We start from the raw sequence: 19,978 nt of genomic DNA on the forward strand, positions 1-19,978 counted from the left end.
CTTCCGCTAACTAAAACACACACTTCAATGACCGAAAAAAACAGCAAGGAGGAAAGGCAGTGTGTTTAACAGCAGAACAGCTTCTCTGTGTTGGTCTGAAGCAGACTTTCACAAATATATAAACTTCACTGACTGTAGTGATTGTTTTAGTTACGTCTCCTCTCTCCGTTCCTCCTCCACTCTGCTAATCTGGAACAGATCGGCTGCAGGAGCCGGATTTGTCAACAGCTGTCAATCATCCTTTTTATAGCATCAAATAACTAGTTAAAAATAAACTTGTCAGAAAAATGAACACTTGGATGTAAATCAGCCTGATTAGAACTAACTATAATGACGAAACCATGTTTGACTTGTATTTTGATTTTCTAGTTTGACTCATGTCCCATCTGTTAACATGGAGGAGGCGGGCTTTATGACCTATACTGCAGCCAGTCAGCAGGGGGCGATAGAGAGGTTTTGGCTTCACTTTAAGGGAGCTGTCATGTCGTCCATCTTTTTAAACAGTCTATGGTGCCAACATGAGGTCGACCTTTGCAGATTTATGTGAAATATCTTATCAACAACTGAATGCATTAGCAAGAAAGTCAGTCCAAAAAATTAACTTTATCATTCTTTAAACGTCATCTTCTCAGAGCAGCTAGTTTTGTCACAAATAGCAACAGCCTGTTAAGATAACTTCAACTAGTATTAAATTACAAAGACCGGCTAATCCTTTTTATATCACAGGTGTCTTATCACAGAAATCAGGACAATCTGCTGCGTCGTCTGTTGCTTCACATTAGGTGTTACATCTTTATTTCACATGGCAGCACCTTAAGCTGGAAAGTAACTAAATATACTGAACTTGAGTATTTTAATTTCAGGCTGGTTTGTATTTCCACCACACTTCATTTCAACAGCGAATATTTGACTTCTTATTTGGCCTCTAGTGTTAGTTTAGAGATTTAGATTGCAGAACATTTGATCACGAGTGCAGCTGATCCTTCCGAGCTGTTGTGAAGCTGTAAACATTGGACACTTTCTTTGTCTGTTGAGAAAAGGTTTATTTGTTAAGCCTTCAGTGAATGCAGGTTCAAAGGGGTAAGTAAGGCTAACGACTAACAAGGCCACACCAGGTAAGCAGATTGAAGTCGAAATTAAAAAAGGAAGAATGACAATAAGCCTCTCCTGTATCCTGCCTCGGCTCTGGTTGGCTTTCATTGACTTTAAAATAGCAACAATTACAACCTTTCTTTAGAAGCTGATAGGTGAGAGCTACTGTTGATTGATGTGTTTGTCTGGGTGTCATTGAAGTGTGGGTTCAGCTGCCACCTGGAGAATTTCCTCGCCTGCATGCCTCTCTGCACGTTTCCTACACAGAGAGTGTCTCAACTGCTTAAGGATTGCATTTCCATGTGGGGATTTTAGCTTCTTTTTCAAGGTATTAGAGGAAAAACCGTAAACAGTTGATTATTATTTGTATTTTTCCCCTTAGCCAATTGTCCGTAATCCCTGCGGAGGAGCTTAAGAGTTAGATTTCTGGCATGCCTGGCCTTATCTTTACATAACGGCCACACACAAATGGAGTGTGTCTCATTTTGCCTAAGCCACACATTCAGGCCTGAAGGCAAAGACAAGCGAGCGAGTTGAGCACAGAAGAAAGGCACCCAGACAGTTAGCATTAACAAAGCCGGACACGGCAATCAATTTCAGGGCCAGCTCACTCTCACATGCATGGCAACACACACGCACAAACACACACACACACACACACACACACACACACACACACACACACACACACCACATCATTTACATTCCTGGTGTATCTGCTGCGAGCACATGTGGTGATGTTGGATCTTCTGGTCCTGGCTGTCCTCTGGAGGTCACAGGGGAGACGGATCCAGCATCAGCTTCTCTAATGTGACATTCAATTACCTCCAAAGGTGAAGTGGTCTCATTCCGATCCAAAAATCAATTTTGCATGGACATTGCTGCAGTTTGCTCCTTCAAGCTCTTCTGCACAATTTTGTGTACACATGTTGGTGACAGAAAAACAAGCCGCGTCGCCGTTTGTTCCAACTCCCATCGTCTTTTCTACGAAATGGCATCCATCAAAGTTAATGGGCTGTAATCATCACCACAAATACACTGTCACACGTCCCACTGCTCGCTCCCGAGTATTCAACTCCCAGTCAATGGGATGTAAAGAGTGACAAGCTCGAGGAACGCAATTTCCCATGTCATTAACGACTCTAAGCGAGAAATGGAAGAGAATCCGAAAAAGTTTGCCATTTTTCAGAATATAAAAATCCTGTCTGTTTACTCAACATCTGTGGGGACTGCGGAGGAGAGACATTCATCAGAAGCGCATGTGACATACACTCAATACCACTGACACTGTGTTTTAGGCAGCCATCAACGTTGTCGTCTTGTGAAATCATTCTTATTAAAGTATGTCACTCGCTGCTGACAGATCCGCCGTGTGGTGGATAGATTAATTTTCCAAGTAGCCAATCCTGTCAGCTTGAAAGCAGAGTTCAGCGTCTACTGTATATCTACTTATCTTCAGGCTGCTGGACCTCTGATTATACATCACACAGGCGCACACACCCCCACCCCCACACACGCATATACAGGCTACTCTTTCAGTGCCTGGTATGGCAGCGCTCCAAGAAGACTGTCCCCGGTGCATTTGTGTGTTTGATAGGATGTTTTAGCTGCAGCGTCCCCACAAGACAATTTGTAGACCTCAACAGATGGAGAAGTCCAATTAGAAAACAGGCGAACGAATGGAAGCAATGGGAGGGGAACGTTTCAACTCTTTCCCCTCTCCCCCAGGACAAAGTAGCTAATCTTAGAGTACAGGTACAAAACCAACATCACTTCTGTTTCTGTTTTGGAGGAGAAACGTTACAAAGAGAGAGAGACATGAAACCTAGAAGGCAGGCGGTGGGGGGGGGAAAACGTGCCTGTGATTTGATTTCTTAACACTACACAGGCAAAGAGGAAAGCGCTGAATTTGATACAGCTTGCTCTCACTCCACATCTACAGTATGTATAAATATCTCCTTCTGTTGTCTGATTCTTCAAGGGCAGACGTCCCACAAAGCGATTGCCTTGCCACCAGCCAAGACCAAAAAAAGGAGAAGGAATGAAAAAGTGCTTAAATATAGCAACCCCCTGGGATAGTGGGAGGGGGGGCGTGCTGTAGTGTGATTAAAATGAATAACCTTCATTCAGTCCCGATTGTTAACGGTACGTTCGAATGTGGCGCCTGAGCTGGAGCCAAAGCTCCGCCTGTCCTCGCCGCGTTAACATCATTATTCATCAGCGGGCCCGTCCTCTGTGTTGACAAAGATGCTGAAGTTCTAAATAATGGGCGTTGTGTCATTAAGTACACATAATTTCTCCCACCGGCCCAGGGTCACTTTAATTCAGGCTCCAGCCACTCCTGCTGCGAAAACAGACATAGCAATAAAACCTGTTGATCACTGATAGATTGTGCGGACGCAGGACCAATTTTCATGGGTAAAATGACCTTTCAGTGGTGTTGTTGTTGTCGCGCCCATGGCCCTCAGTTATTATTTTCCGTGTCCTTTCTTGATTTGACAGGAGAAGTGTCGTGGAGTGAAATGGAAAAAGTAATGATGTCCCCCGTGCGCACGAAGCAGCGCGGTTGCAGGTGGGGAGATGGCGGATACGGCTGCAGCTAGTAGCAGCTCTACTTTGCCCCGGGGGCCAGTCAGCAGCTGTTAGAGGAGATGCGGCTCTTCCCCACAGGTTCCTCGCCGGTTCCTGGTACTCGCTGTTATCTGGGCGCGCTGCTGTCGCCGGTCTGGCTGCTGTCCACACTCTCTGAGAGAGCGCTCAGTACATTTTTACGCTTCACCGCTCTTTCTGTCTCATCCCAACCTCCGCTATTCCCCTCAGTTTCACTCCGAGATTTCTGAAGAGCTCCTTTGAACTTGCAGCTGTTTTTTATAAACGGGTGGAATTTGTACCTTGATGTTTTTTTCAAAGACAGTCGCTAAGGAATTTAAATAGCCTATTTCGTTGGAATGACTAATAATGTGTGTGTACATACAGTATCCCATGTGAGGCGTTAACTACCCTGCATGTGACTGTAGTTCTGTTTGTGCAGGAGTCAGACTTGAAGATAAAGGGCTGCAGCTGTTTGGTGTAAAAAGCTGAAATAGACGATTTAAAGTTGCAACTCAAACAGAATCTAGAAGTTCTGCTGGAGAAAAAAATCGATGTTACCCATCCAATACGTATTATCCAGACACTCTCCTCTGCTCTCCAGTTCTAGAGATATATTTGGCCTGCTGGGCATTAAGTCTTAAGCCTTTGCTTTTGTTCTAACAGTGAGATGCTCAGAGACTAAAGAAGTAGGGCTTTAACAGTTCAGTCTCTTAATCATGTTTTCTCCTGCGCTATGGAAAAGGTGTTTTGCCTAAACAATCCCAATATAAGGTCCATATACGAGCTTTTCTGTAGCTTTCAGTCCACGAGGTCTTCATCAGCAGACTGAGTCGGCTCAGCCTTCACAGAGACGGATCTGTTGAGATGAAAGCCCCGTCGTTTTAACAACACAACATTCATTTTGATGAAGGGAAGTGCGCTCATCTTTGTCTGCTATAATTGGAAATTAAATGACCTTTTGGTTTAAAACTGCTGGTCAAGATGTCAGACTTCAGGTCTGATAGATGGGGATGGGCATTTTCAATTATTTTAATGACATTAACAGCCGATAGATCAAAGGGCCAATAGGTTAAAGCAGGTCTCCAACAGGTAGCTCGCGGCCTGGATTTTAGTAGCTCGCCAAGAGGTTCACAAAATATCTGACGACAGTAAACGCACCTTGAAAGCCTCTTCCCACTTCCCACAATTCAATCAAATACACAGATGTCCCCTCCAGTACAAAATAATAGGATAGGCTTATCAGCTATCAATAAAAAACGTTGCTGCTCCTGGCAAGTTTGTCAACGTCTGAACCTAACCAATCACAGCAATGTTGCAGCAACCTCCATCGACCGGTCTGGTCAGTAATGCTGTATGCTAGTTGAGCTAAAGTGAGGAGTTCAGTGCTATTAGCATGTTTAGCCAGATTTATGATGGAAAGTGAAGGTGGCCACGCCAAGAAAAAACAACACACTATTTCTATGGGGAGTGGGAGAGCGAGGTGGCGAAGGACAAGTGTGTGTGCCTCATCCGTGGTACCAACGTTTCAGTCGACAAAAGAATCAACACGGGGCGCCACCAGTGATGTAACGCAAGTAGCTCTTGGCCGCTTTCATTCCCTGGGTTCAAGAGATACTCCAGTGATTTATTCATGTATTTCCTTAAAGTTGTGAGACAAATACAAAAAGACAACATTGAAAGTGCAAAGGCCGAGACATCCTGACTTTGAGCCCCTCGTATGGCAGCACTGGATTTACGAATCTCAAAGCACAACTTGAAAAAGCGTCTTTCGTTAAACCCTCCCTGACTGGTAAACCCCGACTTCTGAAACTCCACTTCTAGTTTGTAACTCAGGCTTTGTGTCATCACTCTGACATCATCAGGGGTTATTTTCTTAGACTTAAAAAGTTCCTCCAAAGCCACTGAAGACACCAAACTTCTATTTTATAAGCCAAGTCGAGCTGCCGAGGCTGACGGAGTGTATGTAAAGTTGAAGCAAACAAACAAAACAAATGGCATCGGGCCAGAACCGGCACATTTAATTTACAACCTTTTGGCGCACATTTATTGTGGGTGTGAACACAAATTCTCCAGACCAAAAATCTGGTGGAAAAAAGCTGATTTTTAGATACTCTAGCTTGCGAATGCACACGCTGCAATCTCCCAGTTAAGGGGCCATTTGGTGGAGGGAGCTGATATCCAGCGGCTGCTCTGTGTGGAATCGCACATCAAAGTTAATCTTTCACCGTCTGCTCTGGCGCCGCCGAGCACTAATCTGCTGTCAGTGTGATGAGGCTCCTGGACCAGTTCCCCTTCCCAACACACAGGCACTAATCCACGAGACCTTTCACGTTGTTCCTCTTCTCCATCACCTGACCGCGCAACAAAGGTCACGGGGGTCACTTTGAAATCTCCGGCCGCCTATTTAAACACGTCCTCATGTAGATGTTGTGCCAGAAAGAGGCCAGTTTGGTCTGTTGTGAGCTGAATCCTGATTGTGCTGTTTCAGATGTCAGATGGGGATTTCACATCGCAGAATACATTAAAACCATAATAAAGCTGATACTATTAACACAGCTAATGCTAATTTTACTACTTTTATTTCCACTTTTGTTCCCCCTAATCAGTCGTTTCCTAATTTGATCCACCTTCAACCCCGTCAAGGACGAACACCAGAGGTGAGGGAACTCGCTGCCTGCTGGATCAAAGGTTTCTGTGTTCAAGAAAATGCCACCGCTCTCTCGCCCACATGCCGATTAGCCCGTGATGAATACGGAATGAGCTCATTAGCATAATCGCTTGAGTGTCTGATGATTTCATTTTATTATCACATTTCTCTTATAATCCATAGCTGTGGCACCCCGCTGAGCTCCCAGCCCCTCTTTCATGTTCCTTTGCCCTCCCCATTCAGCCAGGAAGCAGTGTAATTGCATTATCAAAGCATAATAGTGATGTGGAGGGAGTATATTTTTAGCCCCAGGCTTTCTGCATCGTATAGGACGGGCAGAAATGTAAACAAAGCATGACAAGTTACAATCAGAGCAGCTTGAGTCTGTTTACATTGGTTTCATCGGGTCCTGGCTGATCAAACACCTGCAACATCCAGACCTCACATACGATATGCTTCCATATGTGTGCTTGCAGGATAGCAGGCTGTTTTATGGATCCACGTGGTGGCAAACCCTCGTAAAGCTTCTATACAAAACAGCCATTCATCTAATAATTCAAAGAAATTGCCACAAGGAGTGGGTTGTAATCATGACTGTGAGGAGCTGGAGTATCGAGGTGACTTGGCATATAATAGCAGTGAAATCGGTCCGCTTTTTTGCATAGGACAGCAGTTGTTTCTCAAGTGTCAGCAGGTGTAGACTGAGAGACTGGAGAAGAGCCGGAGAAAAGAAAAATGTCAAGCAGGGCTGTGCTAGCACTGCATGATAATAGAAAAGGAGGAGGGAGAAGAGAAAGAGAATGAAGCATTTCATCTTCGACTCCTAGTTAGAGGCAGGCAGGTCCAGGCAGAGGAAGGGTGAGTCAAAGTCAGGAATGGAAGAGCAGTAGAGAGGAAAGCTTTTTATCATCCCTGACTCTTAAGAAGATCTCCCAAATGAGGGAGGGCGTGCATGCTAATGTCAGAGCGGCGGTGATAACTAGCCGCCTGGTTTCGCGGGGTTGGGGTTAAGCTGGGATTTGGAGGGCTGAGGGAATACATGTTTGATATGTGAGCGAGAGAGCCGAGGTGCCTTTGCCAGAGCTATACGTGAGGGATTATTCTATATGGTTTATCTGTGTCTGCATGGCGACGAGGGACGACTTTCGCTGGCCTTTACTGGGTCTGTGTAGCGCCTGAGACTCCAGGGTGAACGTTCAGCTGTAGGATCAAAGCTACACTGACACTGCCTCATCACAAAGTCTTCATTTACGATGCATTAACACCGGCTGGCATGTAGCCCCGCGCGCCATGCCTGTTTCCTTGAACTTCACATGCTAACCTTCAGCTCTGCACACAATTCTGCAGAGACTGGATCTCTGCTGGATTGTGGAAAGCATACAAAACAATCTCCCACATCTGTTCCACACTTCATTTTACTGCATTTCCAACATCCTTTTCGGAGCAATGTAGTCAGAGCGTGTTTGCCCGCTGAGTCGGAGATGTTCACCTATCTCAAAGTTGTCCTTCCCTGTGGCTATTGTTCGCAGTTACTCATACTCGAGTGCTCTGTTTCTCCTACCACACGCATTACAGCAGGCAGTGCGGTCCTCCGGCTCCCTCCTATCTCTGCTTCCCTATCTCCCCATTATGTTGTGTAGTTCTGCCAGCCTCTCCTTCCCTCCCTTATCACCTGCAGTGAAAATCGGGCTAATCCCGGCGCCTGTGGGATTCCCCCCCCTCTCTATAATGATGTATATCTGAGGGATAGCATCAGAGCAGAGTCCTATCAGCCCACACACCCCTAATCCCATCAGTCTTTGGTGTCCAAACCCAGGAGAGGCAGCGTTTTGGATGTTGTGCTCCAAGGCTGAAGCCAGAGAGACGCAGCGCAGAACATCGGGAATGATTGTGGAGTTTAGGGATCATGTTGGAGATCATGTTCATTTATTGTGCTTCTGACTCCTGAAACCTCGTGCAATATCTCCCCGAGGATTGCATTGCAGTGGTGCAAGCTGTAGCTGTGCCACTGCACTGAAAAGATCCTTGCAGGATGTTAGCCACGAGCGATGCTGCCAGTCTCCACAGCATAACAAAGATTTTACTTTACAGTCTGTTCGCAGTGGAGAGAAATCAGAGTGTGCTTAATATTTGAACATGCTGACCAAAATACAAAAGAGATTTACATTTGGTTCATTAATATAAATTTGAAACACACAGTACACATGCACAGTTTCCCTTCATACAGCCGTCTTACACTTGTTTATCTGCAATCTCAGTTTGCTTCATTTCTCCTCTCTCGCTCGGCGGTCAGATTCACGATGCCCGTTGGCACAGAGAGAACGATTCTATAGCCTTTCCTTTCTTGTTTTTACGAACTAAATTTTTTATGAGGCCTCAGACAAAACCACCCTCAAGACCTCTGCTGCAGCGCTCCATAAATTTCGCCGTCTTCACAAATACACTCCAGAAAATGAATCTCTTCTTGTCACTCATGTTAGTATGCCTCTATGACATGCAGGCAGTATAATCAATTTTCTTGAGATTCCGAATTCATAGTTGTACGAGCATGATGGAGTTCAGGAGGGAAAATTGCATTTTTTTTGGTACATCTATTATTTAACTGTCAGCAAGGATGAATATTGTGCTCTTTCAGCCTTGCGGAGAAGGTACAGAGAGCCGTATTGTCGTGGAGCATTGCTCCATTTGCTCCTTGTCACGGCTTGTAAAAAATGGAGCCTTTCTCGTTTGGTCAGTGTAAGGCTTCATCGCTTCTGTGTCAAATCCTCAGATAAGATTTTAATGTTGTGTCCACTCTGACATTCTTTGATCCTCTGCCGCAGCTTTACATTTCACATCACGCCTGCAGGAAATGTCAGCAGTTTAAGGAAATGTGAAACTTCCCGACCTTGCCACTGTGCCGTCGTCCCCGCCCGGTTCTAATGCCTCGCTCTGTCGTTTCAAACTTTTGATGGGTACAGTAGGTGACAGAGTCTTCTTCCAGGTTAATTGGCAGGTTTTGGTCTCACAGCTTTGGAGGGCTCGTCTGTGCTGTAGAAACCATTGAACTGTGAAACCGAGCATGTGAAATTACCCCTGGAAGCGCTGATAGGGAGCTCGGTGTGCAATGGGACGGTTGGTGAAGGTCAAACAGGAAATCATGCATTCAAGGAATTATCAAAGACATGCTGAGGAGGCAGCGAGCATGTTTGGAATTCACCCATCTCATCTTTTTGAAATGATAAAAAAATGGTAATGCTCAGTCAGACTACAGGTTCTCGACCTTGACGTTTTTCCCTCAATTTAGTATTTTTCTCATCAAATAAATGTCTTGTTTAAGCGTCTCAAAGAGCAAAAGTTCTCTTGACACCATAGACGGTATACTTAGCCAACGTAACATCACCCATTGCCTTTTTGACTGCCTTTTCAAAGTGTTACGTTCGGCATATTGGTTGGTATTCCTGAGCCAGAAGTGACCTTATTTGGATGAGAGAGTGGCGCTGACGAGGAGCAAAGGGTTGGCAAACACCAAGTTATCAAAGATAAACAGTCTGTCTAATTCCTTAGCGAGCAAATTAATCTTCATTTAATTAACCATCATGTAAAGCGGTGAGTAAACTTCTTGTACCAGGTAAATCAACCAGCTTTCTCATCATAACGGCCCACAGTAAAAGCCAACAACTATCCTGTCTCTCATTCATGGGTTGCCACCAATACATCAATGTATGACAAACACTGAACGAGCTAACAAGCCAGGTACGGTGAGTGCAGACACCGATACCTGCTGATTACTGCCAACATACCAGCACAACATTAGCAGTTATTCCCTCACCAAAACAAGTGGAGCTCAGATCTCTTGAAAGGCCTCTTATAAACAAGAAGACATGTTATTTGTCTATTAGCATGAAAAGTCACACACACAGGCAGATCTGAGAGGTTCAGTTCAGTGAGCGAAGAGGCGGAAGCGACACTTACCAGACAGCCAGAGTCAGTCAAAGGGGGGCGCTGGTTTAGCTCAGCTGGTAGAGCAGGCGCCCCAGTCCTCGACGCACTGATCGCAGGTTGGACTCCCAGTCTGCTGAGCTGTGCCCGTCATCCCCTACTCTCTACTCCCCACATTTCCTGTCTCTCTACATCTCAAAAGCACCACGCCCCAAACTATGCTGAACTTTAAGTCTTCATATACCGTATTGGTACTTTAAGGACGACGGTACAATTTTCTCTCTTACCATCTTTTAGGTAAGACTGTTAGCATTTTTAAGATGCAGCAGTTTGAGGTTTTTCCAGGCCGGGGAAGGCAGGAATCCCATGAGCTTAACCAAGGTGTGGAGGGCTATGCAGCATTACGGTCGGCCCCTGATCTTTGTAAGCTCACTATTTTCGGACATTACACTCTCTGACAACACTTCTCTTAAAATTGACATCATTACTCCGCCTCAGAAGCCATTTATTTTGGACGATCACTGTGTCTCTCCATCTTACATCCCCCTGGCACTGTGAGCGATGGCCTCAGTCATGAGGGGACACTCACTTTACAGATAAGTGGCACCTGCTGTCTGCTATTGTGAACATGCAGTATATTGGCCTTTAAAAGTCTAGACCCCGAATATAAGCTACCCCACTTTTTTAGATGTATGTCAAGGGAAAAAAACCTGTATATACCTTGTATTCAGACCAATACGCTAATTTAAATGGATGAGTATTTACCCCCTGTACAGATGTGAAATTATCTATAGACATCCAAACTGTACATTGTACCAGGCTGTAAACATGTTTAATGCAGCTGTAAAGTTTGGCATCTTAATATGGGGCCTAATGGAGATTTACTCGCTTTTGGAGCAAGCCTCAAGTGGCCACTCGAGGAACTGCAGTTCTTGGCGCGCACACGTCTTAATTTCTCAGCTGCAGAGGTTGCTGCTCGCTCAACACACACAACAGATGCCAGTGATGTAGATTAGAATTTGCCCTGCCTGAAAACAATAAGAGATAAACGCTGACATGTAAAGTTAAACCAGTGTCGTGGAAGAAGGTCAGAGTGAATTTAATTTCATATTCAGATCTTCAGATTGCAGACCCCTCGGTTTTTATTGCCGTGAAACAACGGGGATAGATAGTGCATGAGATAGGACAGTGTGCTTGATTCTAATCAGACGATGAATCAAAATGCTTAATGTATTAATCAAATTAGTTTCATTCCAGTGCTTATTATTGAAATATCAAAGTGGAGTAGATCAAAGTGCAGTTTGATGAGATTCAGTGTCTTTACCATGACGGGTTTAATAAGACGGCAGCACACAGCCAAGAAGCTCCGGCTTCTTTTTATTTTTCATTTTAACACCTTGACCTTGAGCGCTAACATCAGTGGAATTAAAGGCTTTGAGGCCGTTTGAGAGCCTTTCATTCCCTCTGCTTTTATTGTTGTATTTCACTACAGGAGGCGAGTGAGTTTCACGGTAAAAAAAAAAACACAGGAAGTGGAAGCTGGAAGTAGCATGACAGAGGTGCCAGTGGATGATTGGATTTGAACGCTGTTACAAAGCCCTCTGCGCTGAAAGATCTGCCACATCCTCCTTGGATCCTAATTGTCAGCAGTGCTAAGCTGTTGGCAGTGATCTCCACCGGCGTGTCAGTCTGTGGGACAGCAGGTCTTACTTTAGACCTTGATGATTACATCAGAAACTTGAAGGTTTTTTCTACATAAGTGCAGCCTTTTCCCTCCCAACACTTTGATATGTCGGTTTGTTTGTGTGAGCACACACAGCGGCACAAATGACCAGAAAAGGTCACATTTCTACAATTTAGGCTCATTGTAGCTGAAAGATTTCATTTTGTTTGCTTTCATTTACGGAAGAGCTGCCCTTTCTCTGAGAAGAGAAATAAACAAATGACGTGTCTGTAAAGTCATCCAGATATCTTGTTTGTTTTTTTTCTTCTCGCTTCCCACTTACCAGATGGCAGTCAGATTTCAGACGCGGGGTTCTGGAAGACAATCAAGGAACAAGATTGCTTTTTTAGGAAGGAGGATTGGTTTAACTAGATGTCAAATTAAAGGCCTTTTCACAGACACACACGCGCACTCAAACGAGTGTATGTTCTTGTGACTGCTTATGTGTGTCTGTGTGGTCCTGTGTGTCCAGGCGTGTCCATGTCTTCGGGTGTCGGCGCTCGCTGTGAGGCGATGAGGTCATGTACAGAAATCTGTCTGCGAGCACCCCCTGATGGAATAGCGCACCACTCTTAAGGTCAAGCGCACAAACTCTGCCACACAGGTTGACACAGGGACTCATGAATGTTTGATTGGTCTATTATCCAAACCGGGCGGGGACATTCATCCCCCGCTTCTGGAATTCAAATATTCCTTTAAGCCTGACATTTCTCCTACACCGTCTGAGACAAAACCCCCGTTCCTCTCTCTCTCTTTCTTCCTCTTCACGCCGGGCTTCATCTGCAATGCTGTCATCTCACTGTAGGACAATTCTACACAATGCGCTGTTTTTAAGAGCGCTGCGAGTGCGAGCGCAGTACGGTTTCAGGTGGGTGGAACTGGGGAATTGATACTCAGTCATTCCGACACTCCTCTTCCTCCTCTGCAGGGTGGATAAGGATCTGGCCATCCATCTTCGTGTCTCACCCGTGTCAGCTCGGGGTAGCAAACCTGGCTACCTGTTAGCTGGAGACAACAAGAACAAAGCAGGAACATTACTTTAATCTCTGGCTGCTGCTAATTCCTCCCTCTGCCGTCATCCAGGAGGCAGAGCTTTGTGTATCCCAGCCTCCCCCTTATGAACAATCCATCACTGTTAGTGCCTTTCTCCAGAGAGCGCTTGCTCCCTCCCTTTTTCCTTACCTGCTCACTACTATGCTTTGCTTTCAAAAGACGATGCTCCCTCAAAGAACTGCAATACTTTTTATTCCCCAGTCATCTGTTCGGACTCATTTTCACATCCAGCAGCATCTTGACTCTCCAACCCGTTGGAATAAAACACACGTGAGCAGTCGCGTTTATGCTGCGGTGCATTTTTTATGTGGATCTCTTAATAGGCTTTCAACAGAACATCCGGAATCTATAATTGACACCTGCTGTCAGGCTGCGTCTGTGATTACAGAGGAAAATGACTGACCTGTAATGAACTGTAAAACTAATGACATCTGTGTGAGATTACTCAACTTGAAAGCAAACTGTTGTACATGAAGTCCCATCAAGCGTGATATTAAAATGTCCACTTTTACATCTTTCCGCCCAGGCTCTGTGGAAGCCCGGCTGTTGGGGCCCAACGTGATGGAAACCTGAGGCTAATGACTCAAGCAGACGGCCGTGGGCATTAGACAACTTCATTTATGAAATAGTCAACCTCCCGTGTAGCGATACATTCACATTAGCCCGCCTCACTTGAGAGACGCGCGGCTGTCACAGCCACTGAGCAATGCTGATGTCCTTTCCTACCTGCATTCATCTTCCTCTCAGGAGCTAATGGTCTTCTCAGGTCATTTGCGCATTAGGCTCTCGATCATTCATCTCACCCACCTGCAACACCGTGGATAGCTGCTCCTCAGCAGCTCATAGAAGGATGTTTAGAAGACAAGGAAAACAAAAATGCCCTGACTCATTCATTTTCGCTCCTCTTGTTAAACCCAAGTGCTGCCTGTTGCCTCGAGTATCTGCAGAGGGCTGTTCATAAACATGCAGGTTATGTTCAAGTGATTTGTGGTTATAATTTGCAGGTTTGGGCCGGGCACTATTAATTGCCTGGGAGAAAATAGAGCCTCCCCCCTAATTATCTAATGATGTTAAATGATATTCACCTCACTGTGTGGCAACACAACGGCTCTGTGTTGTTTACCACTAAACTTTTGCCTTGCCAGTAGGGCTGCAAATTAAATTGCTATCTTTATCATAATTTAAGCGCAATAAACACCCAGAACAACTGCCTGAATCCCCATAAACAGGAATAAAATGTGTGCACATGCCGTGCATTCACCCTCCGCATGCAAACATTGGACCTACCTGCAGGACCTGTATACATTCAAACCATTTGTCTAATCTGATCAAGCCTCAGCTGACTGTCAGCTACCATCGGATTATTTGATGTCAGCCAATGACTGTATATATACATGGACAACGCGTCTCCAACTGCTCTCATTGTACGAAATTGGTGCTAAAATAGCTCCTGTGATAGGCGCAGCCATCTTGTGATTGGAGACAGAACTGTGCAGTAGAGATCAGCAGCGTAGCCACTTCCGCCAACCAAAACACACCGTTAACTTACCAAAAAAACAGCAAGGATCCCGCATGTCGGCGTGTTTAACAGCAGAACAGCTTCTTTGTGTTGGTCTGAAGCAGACGTTCACAGATATGTAAACTTCAGTGACTGTAGTGATTGTTTTAGTTACGTCTCCTCTCGCCGTTCCTCCTCTACTCTGCTAATCCAGAACAGATCGGCTGCAGGAGCCGTATTTGTCAACAGAGCTGTCAATCATCCTTTTTACAGCATCAAATAACTAATTAAAAATAAACTTGTCAGAAAAATGAACACTTGGACGTAAATCAGCATGATAAGAACTAACTATAATGACAGAAACCATGTTTGAGAAACATTTATTTCACCTGTATTTTGATTTTGTAGTTTGACTCATGTCCCATCTGTTAACATGGAGGAGGCGGGCTTTATGAGCTATACTGCAGCCGGTCAGTAGGGGGCGATAGAGAGGTTTTGGCTGTCGTGTCGTCCATCTTTTCATATATTCATCTATGGTGTTAATTTACGGCAGCCTACAATCACAGCTTCTGTGCAGCAGAAAGACATTAGAACTGTAACTTTCTAGCTTGTACGCACACTTCAATATTTGTTTATCTCGTGTCGTTTTGACACCAAAAACAATGTTATTGCACGCTGCAGATTTTCCTCACCTCGTGCAGGTCTACTTGGTAGTAAGGACTGGTAAGTGGTAGAAGTGATCTCAGTCTGACTCTTTAAAGTGAATCACACTGTCACTGAAAGATTCATTAGCTTGTAGCTTTTTAACTGGTAACTGAAACGATTGTTTCAGATCAGTATGTTATCTGTTCAGTTCTCATTAAAAGCTTCTCACAAGATGACAAAGCCTCAGAAACAATCATGCTATGATAACTTGGCTGCTGAGAGTTGACAAAGCTTAATGTCACGTGGCTATGAATGATGGACTTAATAAAGTGCATTTGAATGATAATGCAAGTGCTAATACAAATCTTTGAATCCGAACTAAAGGAAGTCATTTCCAGCTCTGGTAACTGGCTGCGGATGTGTCGGCTAATGTAAAGAAAGTGAGATCCTGCAGACAGTTTGATTTCAGCTTTACCTTGAACGCCGACAGGTCCGACTGCCTGATAGAAGACAGGCGCATTAATCTCTTTAATGGGGATGATTCAGTCCCCATCTGACACAAGCACAACCATTAATCTATTCACGCTGAATGTAGCCTGTTCAACATTTAAAGATGTTGAGAAACTACATGCCTGTGCTTACATACACAGATCAGATCTGTCTCCGTGCATGATTTCCAAACACAGTCTGCTGTAATGCTGTTTCACTGTTTTATATCTGCAATATTTAAGGTCCATTCTGATGTGAAAAGAAGAACAAAACACACAAGTGGCCCGCAGACTTTAACGATTCCTCCAGGGTTCGGCGTCACGCTGTTCCCGTCCCCTTTTGCTTTTACTCGATGTGATACCACTCGCTGTATCTTTCACAAGCTGTTTGGCTAACAGAGGTCACAGGGGATATGTAGCGCGTTTGGTCACGACGTGAAAGCATTAGCCGGTGCCAGCAGGTGTGTAATTATATATGAAACGGGGTTTAAAAAGAGGAGCATCATGATGGCATATTGAAAGTAGGCCAGCAAGAAGAGACTTCACAAAAGTTCTATTTATTCCTCACCCGCCTCAAATGTGTGACTTATTGTTTCAAGTTGTGAAATCATCCAAGGTCACTGTAACTATTTCAAGACGAGTAAAAATAACATTAATCACACAACAGCTTAACATGATGAAACGACTCTTTTAAAGGAATGTGTTCCTGTCTTGTTTTTTCCGCGCCGTGTGCTCACTGCTGTCTGTTTTCTCTGTGTTGCAGGTACGGTGACATGGTGCCAAAAACAATCGTGGGGAAGGTGTTTGGGTCCATATGCTCTCTGAGTGGGGTGCTGGTCATTGCCTTGCCTGTCCCTGTCATAGTGTCAAACTTCAGCCGCATCTACCACCAAAGCCAGCGGGCAGAGAAACGACGAGCCCAGAGGGTACTGACTCACCCTCCCTTTTTCCGCTCTCTTCCTCTTTCTCTCTCTGTCTTTTTTTTCCGCTCCTATCTGTCCTTTTCTTATCCACACGTAACAGAATGACAGGGCCAACACTATCCTGCAGAATATTAATCTTTTATTGTGTTTCTGTGTATTTGGGGGGCGGGGTAAAATCTCTTGAGTATATTTCTGTGAGGGAGAAATAAGAGAGGAAATGACAATGACTGAACAAATGATCTTCAGAGTTTAGTGTCAGCAGCTTTTCAATAGCAATATGTTCATTTCTTCCTGAAAGTGTTTGCTAAGGCAGAATTTTCTGTAATGGTACATTTAAGCACAGCCTCTCCCTGCTAAATACTGTGGCTGCCAGAGGGAGACACAGCCAATTAGTGTGACAGACAAACCGTCAGAGGCTAAAACAGAGGTCTGTTTGTTCAAACAGAAAACTCGACTTGCTAGAATCCGTGCTGTGAAGATTCGAGGCACTAATGCCTATATGCGCTACAAACAAAACGGGCTCCTGATCGACTCGCTGGAGGAGGTAACGGGGACCAAGCGGCGGCTCCGGGGGCTGACTGACCGGGGCCTCGCTGACGCTTGCATGCCGCTCTGCTCGGGGGGCCATGCCACCTCACTCAGGGGAGGGCGGGGAGGGAAAGAGGGAGGGGGGCTTCTCATGCTGTAACACAGGGGCTGCTGTCATTCCAGTGCTTCAGTGTGATCGTCCTCTCTCTTACATCACACCTCTCAGCGCCGGCATTAACATGCTTCGTCGACACATTTTATCTCCGTCCATACAGCAGGAGGGGCCAGGCAGGCACACTCGCCTTCTGGTGGAGCACGGCCATTACAGTCCCACTGACTCATGACCAAGCTCTGCATGTCTGTCCAACAGGGTTTGGAGGGGAAGAGGGGAACCAAAGGCTTACTGGACAGTAGGTCGCCTGTGGAGACTGTCTGCACAGCCTGCATCTCCTCTGAACTCTGTTTCTGATCTGCCGTGTGTGTGTTCTGTGTGTGTTATTTCTCGAGCATCCAGGTTGTAGTGCAGACTAACACAACATACCTTCCATCCCAGAGCCGTGCAGAGCCTCATCAAAGTGTGTAGTGTTGTTGTGGTGCAGAATCTGTGCTGTGTTTGGTGCAATCTGTTCGATCTGTGTCTAGGTGTGCCACTGCTGTTGCACTGAAATGAGCTCAGTTTCTAATTTGACTTTTCTGGTCCTTCTCACTAAATCAGCGAAAGAAATGGCAAAACCAATTCTATCAGTGAAACATGTCGTAATCAGCTACTGTCTCTATGCACCTCTAAAACACCCCCATCTTAATAGGTTCTCAGTAGATTGGCTGCCGTGCTACAGATCAGCATTTAAACCGTCAATGCTTTGCCTACATCACTAGCTGTTTGCCTGAGACTCTGTTTCCATGCGCAGTCTGAGCCTGCTCATCTACACTGTTGTTTTCTTTCACTTTGTGTTCCAAGGCCTCCAAGGAGGCAGGACAGGCCCTGGTGGGGAAGGCCCCGAGCCCTCCTTTTGAGAGCCAGCATCATCACCTGCTGCACTGCCTGGAGAAGACCACGGTAAAATCCTTTGTTTCCCCCATAAAACTTGAAAGCTGTGTCCACTGGAAGACTCACAATCACTCTGGTGTCTTTCATTCTTACTTTGTAACAGATTAAAATAGCTCACTGGAAAAAATAGTTCCTTTCATGTGCAATTGCATCTGCGCTGTACCATCGGTTGTGCCAGCCGGGGTACAGTGTGCTGCAAATAGAAACAAAGTGAGCTTTTTCATCCGTGCACAAACTGTACAATCATTTTATATGCAGCCCCGGTTAAAAATAGCTGTAAATGGGTCCAGAAACATGCTACAGATAACATGACTCCGCCAGCCAGGAACATTACTCCCTCCAAACAAACCAGCATACTTAATTTTCAACAATCTATAATTCAGAGATGTGAGAGCCTCTTTAATGCTTTGCTGTGACATGAGTTTTACACTTACAGCTCTGTACAGAGACACACAGGCAGTAAATCAGTGTTCCTCCTCATGGATCATCCTCCCCCCAGTAAAAGGGCCCCGCATGTCGTGTGGGAAAAGCTCCATAAAGGCTTCATGCCATTCAGATGGCAGCGCACATGTTTACATTAGGCTGCTCATGGCGTGCATTATAGATGGCAGAGTGACAGAAGGAAGGTATAAGAGATGAGGCAATGATTCAAAGCACATCCTGCGGGGTGACGCTGCCACCTGCTGGCGGAGGCTGAAACGCACTTTAATCTGACCTTCAAGTCCTGCTCATTTGTCACAGGGATAACAGTTGTGAATGTTTTCACAGATGGCACTTAATATGGACATCTGGGCCAATATATTTCTATTCCCTCGATGATTCATCTTCCAATTATTAAACAATTTTGCTGCTGATTCTGTTCAGTCTGTTTAGTCTTTACTGTGAAACATCTTTAGTCATTATTTAGCAGAGCCAATCATTGATGTAATAGAGTGATTCACGAGCGCCATTGAAATCTGAGTTCCCGCCATCTTCCCCTGCAGAACCACGAGTTTGTGGACGAGCAGACGTTCCAGGCCAACTGCATGGACATCTCCGTGATGAACAAGTCGGGCTCGCGTGCGTCCTCGCTGTCCTCGTCTCCGCACGGCCTCAGCTCGTGCTGCTCCCGACGCCACAGGAAGAAGAGCAGCTTCAGCCTGCCCAGCACCAACAACCAGGAGCTCAGCACCATACAGATCAGAGAGAGGCCGGTCGCCAACAGGTAGTGCTGCTCTTTTGTTCTGTCCCTACATCTCTCTCCACAATACTAACTTTTTCTGTATGAAAAGAAAAGATAACGGTGATTGATTCTGTGGTGGGAAATGAATGGATGGGAAGTTCATGTATCTGCATGTTTGGCTTTTAAACTAAAAGCTCTCGTGTGGATTCGATCAAATCTCCAAATCTGCGTTTATTGTATAATCGAAACATGCATCATCAGGAAGCTTCAAACAGTTGTTTCAATTATTTAATGACAAGTTTAAAGATTCAATCTCAAATATTTCAGTTGCGTTCTCTATGGCAGCACCTTTGGTGATAATCGGTAACTTTTGGAGGACACTTTCCAATTTAACGTCCACGGTTGGCTCCGGTTGTAACTCTTGATTTTCCTCGCTGACGGTCGCTTTCCTTTTCAGACTGTTTGCTTCATCTGAGAGTCAAATTTGTTTCTCTTTCTTTGGATTTTCACTTATTTTTGAAGCTGTATCTGTAGTCATCCATCTTTTCTTTGTTTGTTCAGCCATAGTAGATTACTGTTTACTCGCAACACTTGCAGAGACCGGAAAAGCAGCCGCTTAGCTCCGCCTACCCTCTCCGGCAGACCAACCACTGCTGGG

General features: G+C 45.2%; 1 protein-coding gene across 2 annotated transcripts in view; it reads left to right on the forward strand.

Annotated features, from left to right (window-relative positions):
* The window catches only part of LOC138612881 (A-type voltage-gated potassium channel KCND2-like), a 34,286-nt gene that overhangs the window by 11,641 nt on the left and 2,667 nt on the right, over positions 1-19,978 (forward strand). The window contains exons 2-5 of one of the 2 annotated variants that reach the window (XM_069686387.1): positions 16,423-16,585; positions 17,028-17,126; positions 18,069-18,167; positions 19,142-19,362. In XM_069686387.1, coding sequence (XP_069542488.1) covers positions 16,423-16,585; positions 17,028-17,126; positions 18,069-18,167; positions 19,142-19,362 — 582 coding nt within the window. The remainder of the gene's footprint in view (positions 1-16,422; positions 16,586-17,027; positions 17,127-18,068; positions 18,168-19,141; positions 19,363-19,978) is intronic. The other variant, XM_069686388.1, reaches the window with a different exon arrangement.

This window comes from Semicossyphus pulcher, unplaced genomic scaffold (genome assembly GCF_022749685.1).
Source record: "Semicossyphus pulcher isolate SPU_LCO1_2020_fin unplaced genomic scaffold, fSemPul1.0.p SCAF_8, whole genome shotgun sequence".
NCBI classification, from domain to species: Eukaryota; Metazoa; Chordata; class Actinopteri; order Labriformes; family Labridae; genus Semicossyphus; species Semicossyphus pulcher.